This window comes from Vipera berus, assembly GCF_964194415.1.
Source record: "Vipera berus genome assembly, chromosome: Z".
NCBI lineage: Eukaryota > Metazoa > Chordata > Lepidosauria > Squamata > Viperidae > Vipera > Vipera berus.
Window position 1 is genome coordinate 3384435 of NC_138205.1, and position 16520 is coordinate 3400954.

Consider the following 16520-nt stretch of genomic DNA (forward strand, 5'->3'; position numbering starts at 1 on the left):
TTCCAGAATCCGTGGAGCAAGCAGGGGCTTGAAAACACGGGTAGGGGCGCAGCTTTAGCCAGAAATCTGTCTGGCATTTGGTTGCCTTGAAGAAAAAATCGCGGCGAGCTAATGGTGCGTAAATCTTAAAAGACGCTCGGGTTGAATTAACTTGACAGGCGCTGGACTCGAACCCCGAGCCCTCTCGGGGACAAATCCGTGGGCTTTCCCGGTTCGCGCAAGACCCAGCGTGCTGAGCTACCCACGAATTGTGACTTACTCAAGTTAGCAGATCGTGAATGGGCGGGTTTGTGGGTGAGCACCTGGTGCAGATGGCTAAAGAGTTGTGGGTCAAAGAACAAGGATTGGCAATTGGGGTGGGGGGTGGGTTTGTCTTGCACGCCTTTTGGGGGTCCAGAACGCATTTCATAAACCTAGATTGTCAAGCCCAACGGGGCTTAGAATAGAAGAACAGAGTTGAGAGGGACCTTGGAGGTCATCTAGTCCAACCCCCTGTTCAGCATACAGAATAACAGAGTGGGAAGGGACATCGAAGGTCATCTAGTCCAACCCCCTGTTCAGAATACAGAATAACAGAGTTGGAAGGGACCTTGGAGGTCATCTAGTCCAACCCCCTGTTCAGCATACAGAATAACAGAGTGGGAAGGGACATCGAAGGTCATCTAGTCCAACCCCCTGTTCAGAATACAGAATAACAGAGTTGGAAGGGACCTTGGAGGTCATCTAGTCCAACCCCCTGTTCAGCATACAGAATAACAGAGTGGGAAGGGACATCGGAGGTCATCTAGTCCAACCTGTTCAGCATACAGAATAACAGACTGGGAAGGGACACTGGAGGTCTTCTAGTCCAACCCCCTGTTCAGCATACAGAATAACAGAGTGGGACGGGACATCGGAGGTCATCTAGTCCAACCCCCTGTTCAGCATACAGAATAACAGCGTGGGAAGGGACCTTGGAGGTCTTCTAGTCCAACCCCCTGTTCAGCATACAGAATAACAGAGTGGGAAGGGACATCGGAGGTCATCTAGTCCAACCCCCTGTTCAGAATACAGAATAACAGAGTGGGAAGGGACACCGGAGGTCATCTAGTCCAACCCCCTGTTTAGAATACACAATAACAGAGTGGGAAAGGGACCTTGGAGGTCTTCTAGCCCAACCCCCTGCTTAGGCAGGAAACCCAAGACCATTTCAGACAAACGGTGGTCCAATCTCTTCTTGCGCAACCAAATTGCGTGTAGGAGGAGAGAGGTGTGTTGGCCTGTAATGGGCAACTTTAAAGAATGGGTGGATTACCACGTCCACTTTGCCCCAGCCAGCAGGGGAGTTGTAGTTCCCCCACACCCCACCCCATCTTAAAGCTGGGAGTTTTGGGAATTGAAGTCCACCCATCTTAAAGTCACCCAGGTTGAGAAACACAGGTCTGTGGTGACACATACACACACACAACCCCCCACCCCCCCAAAAAACCAGGAATTCCCTTTTGCAGGAAAGTTTGTGACACTTAATAACATGGGTTTGTCAGTAAAGGGGTTTCCAAGTTCTCCGTGTTGTGTGAATGAAGCCACCAGCTTTTTGCCTTAATTTCATTGCGCGTTTTGGGCAAAGCCGGGGGGGGGGGGGCACTGCCCGTTTTGAAGATCTAGATTTAGTAAATGGAGAAATATTTTCCTTCACCCCATCCTGTCCTCAGACTTATTTTCGGAGCGCGGAACACAAATTCAGCTTTTAATTTTTGGAAAATTAATTCTGCTTCAAAGTTGGAGGAACTCTGGGCCGTGTGATAGCAAGACCCATCCGTCTGTTGGGCATGCTTTAATCAATCAATCAGCTGGAAGGGACCTTGGAGGTCTTCTAGTCCAACCCCCTGCGCAAGCAGGAGACCCCATACCATTTCAGACAGGGGCCTGTCCGGCCTCTTCTTAAAAACCTCCAGTGATGGAGCGCCCGCAACCTCTGTGCAAACTGGTGAATTGGTTCAATCTGGAGGGTTGGACTGGATGACCTCAATGCCCCACAAGATGAACTTTGTAGGAGTCTGGTGACTTGTAAGGGGGGGATTCAGCAGGCAGGGTGATCTTGTACAGACTAGGATCGATGATGGCTTCAGAGCATCAAAGCCCCCAAGGGATCTTCTGTGCTCTGACCCAGGATAAAGAGATTTTCAGGTGTGAGTCAGGTTTGAGACCAATTCGCAGGGGGGGGGAAGAAAAAAAAAGCCAAATAAAGTGCAAAATTTTTTGCACAGAAACTGGATGGTTTTCTTTCTCTCTTTCTCTTCAAATTTGGCAGCACCAAAATGTTTGGTTGTTTTGTTTTGTTTTTTTTTGAGTCGAAAGGGAAGTCTCGCTGACAACCTTGGCCGGATCCTCATTTAGCGACCATTGACAGTCACAAGAGGGGGGAGGATGAAAAAGAAAAGTTGCAGCCAGTCCTCGCATTTACGACCTTTGCAGGTCTGCAACACAGAGGAAAGCTGAAGGAAGATCACCAGCACAGGTTCACTTAGGGACCATTTGGTTTTATAACCAAGTGGGGTGGTCACTAATAAAGGACTGCCTGTAAAATGGGCACTTTTTTTAATCGTGGCTAAAAATGTCTAAACGGGTTACTCCCAGACTTAGAATCTTAATTCATTAGTCTACAGATATTGGAGGGGAGACGTGTCAATTTTAAGGGCCCAGAGGGAGGCAACCCTTGGTGTGTATGTGTGTGTGTGTGTTTTGTAGGCTTGAAGAGTTTTAAATTGATTTTTCACTTTGCCATTGGGTTCAGAATCTGTCAAATTTGCGGTGAATCCGAACTTTTGTCTAGGGCAGGGGTGGGGAACGATGGCCCCTTTGATGACTTGTGGACTTCAACTCCCAGAATTCCTCAGCCAGCGTGAGGGAACTATGACCCTTTGGAGACTTGGGGACTTTGACTCCCAGAATTCCTCAGCCAGCGTGAAGGAACTATGACCCCTTTAGGACTTGTGGACTTCAACTCCCAGAATTCCTCAGCCAGCATGAGGGAACTATGACCCTTTGGTGATGTGTGGACTTCAATTCCCAGAATTCCTCAGCCAGCGTGAGGGAACTATGGCCCTTTAATGACTTCTAGACTTCAACTCCCAGAATTCCTCAGCCACTGTGAGGGAACTATGACCCTTTAATGACTTCTAGACTTCAACTCCCAGAATTCCTCAGCCAGCGTGAGGGAACTATGACCCTTTTACGACTTGTGGACTTCAACTCCCAGAATTCCTCAGCCAGCGTGAGGGAACTATGTGCCTTTTACGACTTGTGGACTTCAACTCCCAGAATTCCTCAGCCAGCGTGAGGGAACTATGGCCCTTTAATGACTTCTAGACTTCAACTCCCAGAATTCCTCAGCCACTGTGAGGGAACTATGACCCTTTGATGACTTGGGGACTTCAACTCCCAGAATTCCTCAGCCAGCGTGAGGGAACTATGACCCTTTGGGTGACATGTGGACTTCAACTCCCAGAATTCCTCAGCCAGGCACGCTGGCTCAGGAATTTTGGGAGTTGAAGTCCACAAGTCATAAAAAGGGGCCATCGTTCCCCACCTCTGGTCTAGGACATCCTAGAAATATCACTCCAAAAAGAAATGTACTTTGCCTGTGCTCAGAGGAAGTCTTCCCTTCCTTCTTGCAACGGCCTGCATTTGTAAACAGAGAGCTGGGCACGAAATCCTTCTTGCATTGCAAAGTACTGAGAGGATCACTTGATATGCTCAGATCTTTCTTCCTTTCTCAAAGGTGCCCAGACTGTATTTCCCAAAGTGCTAAAAGAAAAGAGCCTTGCTTAACCGTGATTTGCTGAGTAAACCACAATTGGTAGTGTACTGCTCAGGCAAAGCCACCCACCCTGGTTTGCAAGCCACAAATTTAAACAAGAGATAAGGAAGGAAGGAAGGAAGGAAGGAAGGAAGGAAGGAAGGAAGGAAGGAAGGAAGGAAGAAAGAAAGAAAGAAAGAAAGAAAGAAAGAAAGAAAGAAAGAAAGAAAGAAAGAAAGAAAGAAAGAAAGAAAGAAAGAAAGAAAGAAAGAAAGAAAGAAAGAAAGAAAGAAAGAAAGAAATTGTATTTATTTAACCTGTAGAGCAACCCATGTCTCTGGATTCAAGGAAGTAATGAGCTGGCCAACACATTCACTACATTAAAAAGATTTTAAAAAATACCATCTGAATAAACTGAGCAATTGGAGAACTATAGAGTGTGGCATTTCCTAGATCAGCTCGATCATGGCTAATGGGGTGGACTGCTCCTGATCACAGTGCCAGCCACCCAGGAGGGACCCTTCTGTGGAGACTCCATTCCGGCACCCCAAAAGCAAATTGACGTTTCCCCCCCCCTTAAGTTATTTTTAAATTCACTTTCTCCCCCCCCCCAGACACTACAAACCCAAAACCCCACCCCGGTGACACTTTAAAATTCAGCAACAACCCATATTGTTGATTTTTCTCTGTGTGAGAGCGGTGCGGCTTAGCTTCCCAAGGAGACACCCTGGGGAACCTGTTTGCTGATAGCTGCTGTACTCCTCAAACAAGTCTCTTGGGATGAAGAGTTCGAGACCGGCAGCTTTTTCCGCCTGCCTGGTTAAAAAAAAAAAAGGCTTCCCCAGTTGGATTCCTGCCTGCCCTGTCCCCTTGTAAAGGCCTGGGGTCTTGCAAGGAGGTGGGGAAAATGGAAACGGACACAGAAGCTTGTAGCTTCATTACGTTAATGCCATTAATGGCTGGCTGGGGAATTCTGGGCGTTGAAGTCCACCACGCTTCAAGTTGCCAAGGTTGCAGACTACCGATGGGATCCCGGGTGAAATTGTCTCTCTTTCTCCTTCCGATTTATATTATTTTTCTATTAATAGGAAAACTTTATTTTCCTCTAAATTTTGTTTTCTTAGGGCCTGCGCTTTTTTTTTTGCATACTTTGAAAGGAAAGGTCCTCCACTGGCAGACCTCCAAGGTCCCTTCCAGCCCTACGACTCTATGATCAACGCTACCTGTTTTATATAGGGCAAGGGGGTCTTCCAACTTGGCCCTTTGATGACTTGTGGACTTCAACTCCCAGAATTCCTTAGCCAGGCACGCCGGCTGAGGAATTCTGGGAGTTGAAGTCCACAAGTCATCAAAGGGCCAAGTTGGAAGACCCCTGTCTTAGGGCGAGGCTCCGCCCTAAGCATGGCTGGCTGGGGCATTCTGGGAGTTGAAGTCCAGCCAACTTTGAGTTGCTTGAGGTTGGAACGCATGCACGGTTCAACCAGCAACTGTCTTACACACACACACAAACACACACACACACACACACACACACACACTAACTGGCAGGCTGGCTACACATCTGGGCACTGCCCTCAATGGAACCTGTCCCCATGGGTGGGGACAAGGGCCAGGGTGGGGCAGAATGGCAGATGAGCTTCCCAAACATTCCTTCTCTTTTCCCCCCACCCCCTCCACTCCGCCCCAGGCAAGATTTCATCTTCCTGTCTCAGCTCATTTCCAACCATCCATCAGGCACAAAAAAAAATTCCCATGCATTTAGCTGAGAAAGCTTGCGGGGCTGCAGAAAGCAACGGTGCCTCTGAGCATGTGCAGAGTGGAACACACAGACACAGACACACACACACAGAGACACATACATACACACAGAGAGACTCCCAAAGCAAGGAGAAAGCTCGCCTTGTCTTGTTAGAAAGACATGTAAAAAAGACATTTTAATGTGTGCCGTTGTGCCCACAGAGAAAAAAAACAATGACCATAAAGCAGGGGTCTTCAAACTTGGCCCTTTGATGACTTCTGGACTTCAACTCCCAGAATTCCTCAGCCAGCGTGAGGGAATTATGACCATTTTATGACTTGTGGACTTCGAGTCCTAGAATTCCTCAGCCAGCGTGAGGGAACCTCAGCCAGCGTGAGGGAATTAGGACCATTTTATGACTTGTGGACTTCAACTCCCAGAATTCCTCAGCCGGCGTGCCTGCCTGAGGACCTCTGGGAGTTGAAGTCCACAAGTCATCAAAGGACCAAGTTTGAAGACCCCTGCTTGTGGACTTCAACTCCCAGAATTCCTCAGGCAGGCACGCCGGCTGAGGAATTCTGGGAGTTGAAGTCCACAAGTCATCAAAGGGCCATGTTTCAAGACCCCTGTCATAAAGGTTATCTAATCGAATTGAATCTAAACGGGGGAGAGATTCTCCACAGATCGTTTTGTTTTACGCCTGTATTTTTCTCCAACCCTTTAAAAAAATCTGCGCGAGGATTAAGCAATCGGGCGAGGAAAAAGAGCCTACGGCCAGAATTTCCATCGCTAAGCGAGGCAGTTGTTAAACAAGTAGCGCTCGATTTTACGACTTTTTTTTTGCCAGGGTTGCTAAGTGAATCATTGCAGTTGTTAAGCGAATCACTCGGTCGTTCAACAAATCCGACTTTGCTTGTCGGAAGGCGGCTGGGAAAGTTACAAAACACTGCGACTGTTGTGAAGGCACGGCGGTCGCCAAGTGCCCGAGTTTTGTTCACGTGATGGTGGGGAATGCTGAGATGGTCGTAAGTGTGAGGACCGCTCATCAGTTACTTTTTCTAGTGCGGTCATCACCTCCAATGGTTGCTAAACGAACGCTTGTGAGTCAAGGACGGCCTGTATAAATAAAGATAGTCTGAGCTGAAAAATTATGTTGCTAAGTGAGACATGTGTTAAGTGACTTTTGCCCCGTTTTACAACCTTTCTTGCCACCGTTGTTAAGTGAATCACTGCAGTTGTTAAGAGAGTAACACGGTTGTTAAATCGCAAAAGGGGGGATCACAGGACCCTGCGACGCTGCGACCATCATAAATACGAGTCGTCTGAATTTTGAAGACCTGAACACAGGGAGGCTGCAACGGTCGTAGGTGTGAAAAACGATCGCAAGTCCCTTTTTTTTTCAGAGTGCCGTTGTAATTTCGAGCGAACTGTTGTTAAACGGAGGACTGCCGGTCTAAAATACCGCACAAAGAAATCTTTCGTGCAGAAAGGCCTGACTTAATTTTGAGCTCGCCGCTGATTTAATATCCATCTAAAAAAAAATGATGGAAATAGAACTAAGGAGGAATTTCCTGACAGTTAGAAGAATTAACCAGTGGAACTACCTCCCTCCAGAAGCTGTGAATGCTCCAACACTGGAGGTTTTTAAGAAGAGACTGCAGGGCCATTTGTCTGAAATGGTATAGGCAGGTTTCCTGCCTGAGCAGGGGGTTGGACTAGATGACCTCCAAGATCCCTTCCAACTACTCTACTCTACTCTACTCTACTCTACTCTACTCTACTCTACTCTACTCTACTCTACTCTACTCTACTCTACTCTACTAGCCTTCAGAAGCTGTGAATGATCCAACACTGGAAGTTTTTAAGAGGAGACTGGATAACCATTTGTCTGAAATGGTATAGGCAGGTTTTCTGCCTGAGCAGGGGGTTGGACTAGATGACCTCCAAGATCCCTTCCAACTATTCTATTCTACTCTACTCTACTCTACTCTACTCTACTCTACTCTACTCTACTCTACTCTACTCTACTCTACTCTACTCGCCTTCAGAAGCTGTGAATGATCCAACACTGGAAGTTTTTAAGAGGAGACTGGACAACCATTTGTCTGAAATGGGTTAGGGTTTCCTGCCTGAGCAGGGGATTGGACTAGATGACCTCCAAGATCCCTTCCAACTTCATTATTCTTATTATTAGGGTACCACACCTTAAGAGAACACCCGATTTTTTTTAAAAAAAGTCTACATTTCTTCACCAGCCCAGTTCAGGCCGGTGCTAAATAGGATGGTTTGTATAAGCAGAGAGGCGTGGTATGCCTGTATTAAAAAAAATAACATTAAAAACAAAAGTGTGGTTACTCTGGTTTGACTTAACATGTCGGCCGAACCCTGTCATTAGGGTTTGCTAACTGCAACTCTTGGAGACCGACACAATTGTGGGAAGCTAGTTTAATGATGCTACTTTAAAGAAACCACAATATAGCGTTTTAGGGGAATCGGCTCCCAAGAGTGGAGAACTCAGGTTTGCCAAGCCTGAGAACTCTGTGCAAGCTGCTATGAATAGAATAGAATAGAATAGAATAGAATAGAATAGAATAGAATAGAATAGAATAGAATAGAATAGAATAGAATAGAATAGAATAGAAGTTGGAAGGGACCTTGGAGGTCCTCTAGACCAGCCCCCCGCTCAAGCAGGAGAACCTATACCGTCACAGACAAGTGACTGTCCAGTCTCTTCTTAAAAATCTCCAGTGATGGAGCGCACATGATTTCTGGTGGCAAGCTGTTCCACTGGTTAATTGTCCTCACTGTCGGGAAGTTTCTCCTTAATCCCAGGTTGCTTCTCTCCTTGATCAGTTTCCATCCGTTGTTTCTCGTCCTGCCTTCTGGTGCTTCGGAGAATAACGTGACCCCCCTCCTCTTCTTTGTGGCAGCCCCTCAAATACTTGGAACGCTGCTATCATGTCCCCCCTATTTCTTCTTTTATTTAAACTAGCCAAGACCAAGTCCTGCAGCCGTTCTTCGTACATTTTGGTCTCCAGGCCTTGGATCAGCTTAGTTGCTGTTCTTCTCTGAATTTTTTTTCAAACTCTCAACATCTTTTTTTTTGTGATAAGGTGACCAAAATTGGATGCAGTATTCCCTTGCTGTGTTTGTTCTCGACTGTGTCTCACAAAACCCACAACGAAACCTCACGGGTTGGGAAGCCCAGCCTCTGCAAAGAGTCCTAAGGCAGGGCCGCTTCCAACAATTTGCCTGGTCTTTCTTAAGTAATATCTACGCAAGGAAACTGGGGGAGCGTTGGATGGAATGCATAATTATCCTTGGGAACTCACTGCCACTTGATGAGGCAAGGATCTTCTTGAGCCTCAGTGGCGATGAAGCAAGATTGCAAGGGAGGAGGAATTTTTAGCATGGCATGTGAGCAGCTACACCTGGTTGGGAGCCTCCAAACGTCAAGGCAAGGAGAATAATTATTTGTTGATTTGATTTATCAAATTTAAAGACCGCCCATCTGATTCTGGGCTGTATTCCATCAGATAAGCAAAACCATGCAAAATAATTATTATAACCTTCAAATAAAGAATAAAGAATAGAATAGAATAGAATAGAATAGAATAGAATAGAATAGAATAGAATAGAATAGAATAGAATAGAATAGAATAGAATAGAATAGAAAATATGGAATGGAATAAAATAGAATGGAATTTTACTTTAAGACTTGCAGTGATTCACTTAACGGCAGTGGCTAGGAAGGTCATAAAATGGAGCAAAACTCACTGTCTCACTGAGGCACAGAAATTTTGGGCTGCTTCGCAGTCGTAAGTCGAGGACTACCTGTATATTCACACGCCTCGTTACGCTGGCGGTCCCTTTCAAGGGGTGATCCCTCGTCACGGGACAGGGATCCAGTTGCTCCGGGAAATCGGGAGCATTCAACAGCTTGTTAAGAAAAGAAAAAGGAATTAAATCCACGTTCGGAAGGCAGCTGCAGAAGCAATAATAATAATAATAAGTTGGAAGGGACCTTGGAGGTCATCTAGTCCAACCCCCTGCTAAGGCAGGAAACAACCGCTTTGTTTTGTTGGGGTTTTTTTTGAAATTTATTTTATACATCCATTTATTTATTAAACATGTACGCTGCGCCTCTCCCTAAATGCGGCTCGAGGCGGATTGCCGACATCCAATTAAAAAGGGCCCTATTAAACATCCAAATCATAAATAAGGATCATAAATGGAGGTAGGCCTCAACCGATGAGCACAAAGTTTCTGCTGCTAAGGGAGACAGTTGCTAAGTGAGTTTTGCCCCATTTCACGACCTTCCCCCCCCCCTCGGGGGGGACTCTGCAACCGTCGTAAGTACATGCCAGTGGCCACGCGTTTGAATTTGGACCACGTGACCTTGGGGACGCTGCCGCGGTCCTAGGTGTGGAAAAAATGGTCGCAAGTCCCCTTTTTTTCAGCGATGTGGTAACTTTGAACGGTCGCTAAATCAGCTGTTGTAAGTCAAGGACTTGCCTGCATTTAAAAAAACAATTGAAAATCATTTGAAACAAAAGTCTGTGGAGATTCTCCCTCCTCCAGGTCAGGATTCGTCCCCAAAAGGGCTTTTTTTTTTTTTCAGGAGTCAACTGGACTTTTTTGGTTTTTCCCTTGAGGACGTTTCGCTTCTCATTCCAGAAGCTTCTTCAGCTCTGAAATGGAAAGGCAGAATATATGGGGTTGGGTTTTATAAATCGGTTTTAACTTTTTAATATGTACTAATTTATTCATGGGCACTGTTGTTTAATCGCTTTTAATTTTTGTATCTTGTTTTTTTAATATGTATTGCCCTGTTCACCGCCCTGAGTCCTTCGGGAGAAGGGCGGTATACAAATTAAATTAATAAATAATAAGTAAATAATAAATATAGAATATTCCTTCCATTCCCCACCATCCGGTCAGAATCTGAAGAAGCTTCTGGCATGGGAAGCGAAACGTCTTCAAAGAAAAAAAACACCTTTTGGGACAATTAAAATTAAAAAAAGCACCTTTTGGGACAATTAAAATAAAGCTTTCGGGTTTTTTGCACAGAAAGAAAAGAACTTTACCCCAAATGGGATTGTTATAGTACTGTACAGACTTCTCCGGTCGTGGTGCGTTTAAAGGCACAGAATACGCCACGCCATTAAACAGATTGTTATATTTGGCACGAAGAGAGTAGAAAATTAACACAAAATGCATCCTTAATTGTTGGCCGGGATTTCTGTAAGATTCAAGGCCTTAGGGAGCTGGATACGCTTTTTTTGGGTGTGTGAGCTGAGCAAAAAAGCACTCGGTACATGCTCAGTGGCCGTCTTTTTTTCTGTTCTGCCTCACACAACTCAAGCAAAGGAAGATAATAGACATAATCCTCCTTTACAAGGGGCCTCACCAGAGCTACTCACGACCCATTTCCGAAATTCCAGTGGCCTCACACTCGCCCCACTTCGCAATGCTATCAAGTAGGTCCACCTCGTACTGCAAATCCCCTCGCCAGCAGAAAGAAAAAAGTGGTGCATTTGCCTAAGAGCGTAAATGTGTCTCTCACAATTCATCTTCCTCGCTCTCCTGTCCATCACACCCACACCTGGGTCTTATCTCCACATATGACTCTTTTTTCCGATGGCCCCCGGGCCCTGATCTACAGGTATATTACATTTCGTCTGACCCTTCATGCAAAATATGTTTTCTTAAGTCAGAAGGAGCTGGCTTTGGAATCTGGGTGGAACAAAGGAGAAGGAAATGAATTATAGATCGAAAAATAAACAGGATTCGCCCTCGCCACCGTTCCCTTTAGCAGTCTAAAAGGTATTTTTGACTTCAACACAGCAGCCCTGTGCATTGGAAACAATGCCAGCCGTGGCAGAAGAATAATTAATGTTATTTCTCGCACCCTGGCCAAGCCCTCAAAAAACCTACCAATCGCCACTTTGGACATGCTTTCTCATTTGTTTTGTTACACTTGAACACCCAAGCATACACAACTTGATTTTATTTATCTTACTTCTTTCTTTGATTTTACCGTTTCCACCCTTCCTGCAGGCTAACTACAGTATCCCAGGCCCCATTCTTTCCCTAGTATTTTGGTAGCCGAGTTAAACTTGTCTGAAATTTTATTTATTTTATTTATTTATTTGGTGATGTCCCAAGGCACAACACAATTTCTGCAAATCCTGCCAGGAAAATAGCAACTCCTTGGCGGACACGTTGGCTCTCTTCCAAGGTTAGATTTCTACTTGCAGGGAATCGGCGTTGGCTTCTAGTAACAGAGAGAATTCAAAAGTCATAGTCAGAAAGACAAGGTTCTATATATGTCGGCTACCGAAATCTGGTTTATTTATTTTTTTTATTTTAGCTAAGCATTAGACGTGTATTTAGGTTTTTTTTGGCCAGGGCGGAAAAAAGGAAAATTTGCATTCATAAACTCACACAGGACTGCCATTTGTGTTATAAAAGACAGTTTTTAGGCCAGCCAGCTTGCCTTCAGCATGTAAATTTAAAAAGTTAAATTTAAAAATGTAAAAATGCAGAGATTAAAAAAAAAAAACCTGGTTGCTCACCCAGGTTGAATTTCTACAAACACCCAAACTGGAAAATGTATATTTCCCACCCCCACCCCCTCACATGATGTACACCAGGCCTAGTTTGCCATTACATAACACCGATTCCTGGTTTATTTATGGTTTGTCAAGCAGCAGCCATTGAGCAAGCCTTTCTTTTAGGGCAGGGGATCTTCAAACTTGGCAACTTTAAGACTTGTGGACTTCCACTCCCAGAATTCCTCAGCCAGCCTGGCTGAGGAATTCTGGGAGTTGAAGTCCACAAGTCTTAAAGTTGCCAAGTTTGAAGAGCCTTGTTTTAGGGTTTGTAAGATAGCCAGGAATGCAACCCGGTCTGTTTCAGGCAGAGTGGGTCGACCTGCTGTCAAACTCATGCCATTCCTGGAGATTTGTTCTTCAGGTAGACTGTCCCTGAAGCTGGAGGTTTTACACAACTCTCTCTCTCTCTCTCTCTCTCTCTCTCTCTCTCTCTCTCTCTCTCTCTCTCTCTCTCTCTCTCTCTCTCTCTCTCTCTCTCTCTCTCTCTCTCTCTCCTTTTACCCTAAGATTAAATCTAAGTATAGGATTGTTTCGATCAAGCTCCAATCTCAGTGTTTCTCAACCCCGGGCAACTGTTAAGATGGGTGGACTTCAACTCCCAGAATTCCCCAGCCGGCAAGGGAATTCTGGGAGTTGAAGTCCACTCATCTTAAAGTTGCCTAGATTGAGAAACACTGCCCAAATCAAAGGAGGGGTGGGGGAACAGGACATTTGGGGTTATGGGGAAGGAGACTTAAACCATCTTGGAAACAAGCAGATGTTTAGCAGATGTTGGTTGAACCTCTGACCTGTTTTTTTTTCCAATCCCTTTGATATCTGGACATCTTTGGCCAGACACCCCCTCACCCCACCCCCCAGTCCAAATTTTATCAGCCATTTCCACCCCTTTGAAAGCACAGCTTGTTACTCTCTCTCGTCTGCTTTCTTATCTCAGCCTTTGGTTTCCTTCTAGCCTTTGGCCTCTTTTGGCTTCCCCACATCTGTCCACATCTGGCAGACAGCAGAATTGTTGGGTGGGCTTGTGGTGGTGGTGGGGAAAGGAGGGAGGCCGGGAATCCACCCTTGGCCGGCTGACCCCTCACTCTCCTTTCCCTGGCGCTGAGTCAGGATACAGAAAAAGGGGAAGGGAGACAGAGCTTGCGAAAGATCTTAAGGACTAGAAACTTGGCACGTCTTCATTGGAGGGAAAGACTGGGGTCAAAGCTAGTCACAAGGCTGGAGGTGATTACACACACACACACACACACACACACATGCAGAGCAAAGTCCCAGAACTGTAGCAAAGGTTTTTCACATGATACACAGAACGGTCTTGTGATGTCTTGAATTCGGGCTTAGCTGCTTGGAAATTCAGTTTGCGAAGCCAAATTGTGTTTCCTTCACAATGAAGTGTCTGCAAGGATGTGTGAACACCGGCAATGTGTTTCCAGGGAGAACGGGATGTTTTGAATCTGAATACCCCTGGAAGATTTGCATTTAACAGCCAGTTGGTAGATGCCTTTCACCACCGCCTCTAGTCCTCGACTTACGTCACCATTGGGACCATCATTTCCATTGTTAAGTTGTTAAGCAAGTCGCATTCCGTTTTACAACCATTTTTTTTTTGGCCACGGTTTGTTAAGCAAATCGCTACAGTCGTTCAGTGAATCATACGGTCGTTAAGCGAATCTGGCTTGCCCCTATTGATTTTGCCTGTTCGAAGCCGGCTGAGAAGGCAGCAAAGGGAGATCACGTGACCCCGGGATGCTGTTGCTAAGCAGGGCGGTTGCTAAGCGAATCATGCAACCGTCGTAACTACTTGCCCGTTTGCCAAGCACCCCAGTTTTGATCATGTAACTGTGGCGATGCTATAATGGTCACAAGTGCGAGGACTGGTCACAAAGTCACTTTTTTTCCCCAGTGCCCTTGTAACTTCCAGCAGTCGTTGTACGAATGATTGTAAGTTGAAACAACCCTGTACTTTTTGAAAGAGGCATGGGGGGGGGAGTCAAAATATTCCCGCCTTGCTTTGGTTAGGTCCAAATTTGGATCACGTGACGGTCGTAAATGTGAGGACCTGCTGTAAAGTCACTTTTGTTTTTCATTCTAACTTGAAACGGTCGCTAAATGAACAATTGTAAGTTGAGAACCACCTGTAGCTTTAAGGAAAATCTTATTTTTCTAATAAAACTCACCTGGTCAACCTGCTAGAATCTTAAACATTGGAGGGAGAAGCCCTTTGCAAGGATCATCCCAGTTGGTAAAACTATAAAAAAAATATTGCAGTAATGGAAGCAGATCTTTGTTATTGGGATTTGTGATTCAGCATGGGTTGTGAATTCAGCCCACTGTGGTGGTTTATGGTGTGAACCTCGGTGAAACAAACTATGGCTTAGTGTGATGCACCAACCCGGCTTCCTTGTCTGTGCTGAAGCTAAGACCATTTGAATGGAGATGCTTGATTGGCAGGGATGCAAGTACCGTACAACTCTAGGCCGTTGAAGCTGGCTTGATCCGTAAGCCATTGTTAAACAGGGGCTTAATGTCCAGGCAAAGCAGGCCTAGGACTCTTTCTAAGGCAGGGTCTTCAAACTTGGCCCTTTGATGACTTGTGGACTTCAATTCCCAGAGTTCCTCAGCCAGCCTGGCTGAGGAATTCTGGGAGTTGAAGTCCACAAGTCATCAAAGGGCCAAGTTTGAAGTAAGGTAAGGGGAGCCAGTTTGCCCTACAACTGGGATCTCCAAACTTGGCAGCTTTAAGACTTTTGTGGACTTCAACTCCCAGAATTCCCCAGCCAGTTTTCATTGGCTATTTTTTTTTAACTTTGCTGAAATCAAGGTATATTACGTCTACTGCATCCCCACTATCTGTTAAGAAAGTTACCCTATGGGGGGAAAAGGCCCAATTTGTTCTTTATCCATGCTAAATTCTGGTAAACCTTTGCTGGCTGGGGGAATTCTGGGAGTTGACATCCACTCATCTTCAAGTGGTTTTAGACCAGGGGGTCTTCAAACTTGGCCCTTTGATGACTTGTGGACTTCAACTCCCAGAATTCCTCAGCCAGGTAAGTCATAAAAGGGTTATCGTTCCCTCACGCTTGCTGAGGAATTCTGGTTCCCTCACACTGGCTGAGGAGTCCACAAGTCATCAAAGGGCCACGTTTGAAGACCCCTGCTTGTGGACTTCAACTCCCAGAATTCCTCAGCCAGGCATGCTGGCTGAGGAATTCTGGGAGTTGAAGTCCACAAGTCATCAAAGGGCCAAGTTGGAAGACTCCTGTTTTAGACTGAATGCTCGATGGAGGCAAGTTGTGAGTTTTCCTGCAATGGAACTGCGTAGCCAGAAGTTGCATCGTACCCCCAGGGACCTCTCAGCTGCTCTTTGCCTGGCATTGCCAGCCAGTCTTTGGGGGCTCCGATGCCATTCCGGAATCTCTCCCCTGTCTTTTTCATCGCCTCTCCAGCTTCTTCCTGAGGAGACTCGGGTGCAAACGGGGAAACGATTAACCAAATCAAACAAAAGTTGGTCTTTCTTGTTTTTTAGCCTCGGATCGGGGCTTGTGCAGCTAAACACCCTTCTTCTTCCTCCACTGCAGACACCATGCCTGTATCGGATCCGCGAGGGGATGCAGGCCGGTGGGCCAACGTCAGCTACCGGGTACGCCAGCCGAATTCAGCAGAACCGGCTCCCAGGAGGAAGAAACCAAGTTGGTTTCACAAATTCTGCCGGTGCTGCGCGGGCCAGCGGGATGACAGCGACTGGACACCCGCACCAGGCGAGATCCCGGGAGCCCGGCGAACGGATCCCGTCATCCGGGGTGAGTTGTTCGGGGGGTGAGGTTGGCTGAGAGATCACCTTAAACCTCCAGAGAGGGATTTGGGGGGGAGGGTGAGAGGTGAGCTCAGTCGGGGGCAAAATTGCAGCCAATCTCAATCCGAACAGAGCTGGAAAGGGACCTTAGAGGTCCTCTAGTCCAACCCCCTGTTCAAGCAGGAGACCCTCTACCAGGGGGTCTTCCAACTTGGCCCTTTCGTGACTTGTGGACTTCAACTCCCAGAATTCCTCAGCCGGCGTGGCTGGCTGAGGAATTCTGGGAGTTGAAGTCCACAAGTCGTCAAAGGGCCAGGTTGGAAGGGCCCTGCCCTAGACCATTTCAGATAGTCTTATTCTTCAATCTATTCTTCAAAAACCTACAGTGATGGAACATCCACAAGTTCTGGAGGCAGGTGGTTCCACTGGTTAATGGTTCTCACCGTCAGGAAGTTTCTCCTTAATTCCAGGTTGCTTCTCTCCTTGATTCATTTCCACCCGTTGCTCCTTGTCCTGCCTTCAGATGCTAGGGGAAATAGCCTGGATCCCTCTTTTTTGTGGCAGCCCCTGAAATATTGGAAGGCTGCTATCCTGTCA

At 46.3% G+C, this 16520-nt stretch overlaps 1 protein-coding gene across 1 annotated transcript in view; it reads left to right on the top strand.

The window, feature by feature from the left end:
- Nucleotides 1–16520, top strand: part of LOC308677771 (protein-glutamine gamma-glutamyltransferase K-like) — a 51229-nt gene that overhangs the window by 1554 nt on the left and 33155 nt on the right. Inside the window, exon 2 of the mRNA XM_081344468.1 lies at nt 15709–15930. Coding sequence (XP_081200594.1) covers nt 15714–15930 — 217 coding nt within the window. The 5' untranslated portion in view covers nt 15709–15713. The remainder of the gene's footprint in view (nt 1–15708; nt 15931–16520) is intronic.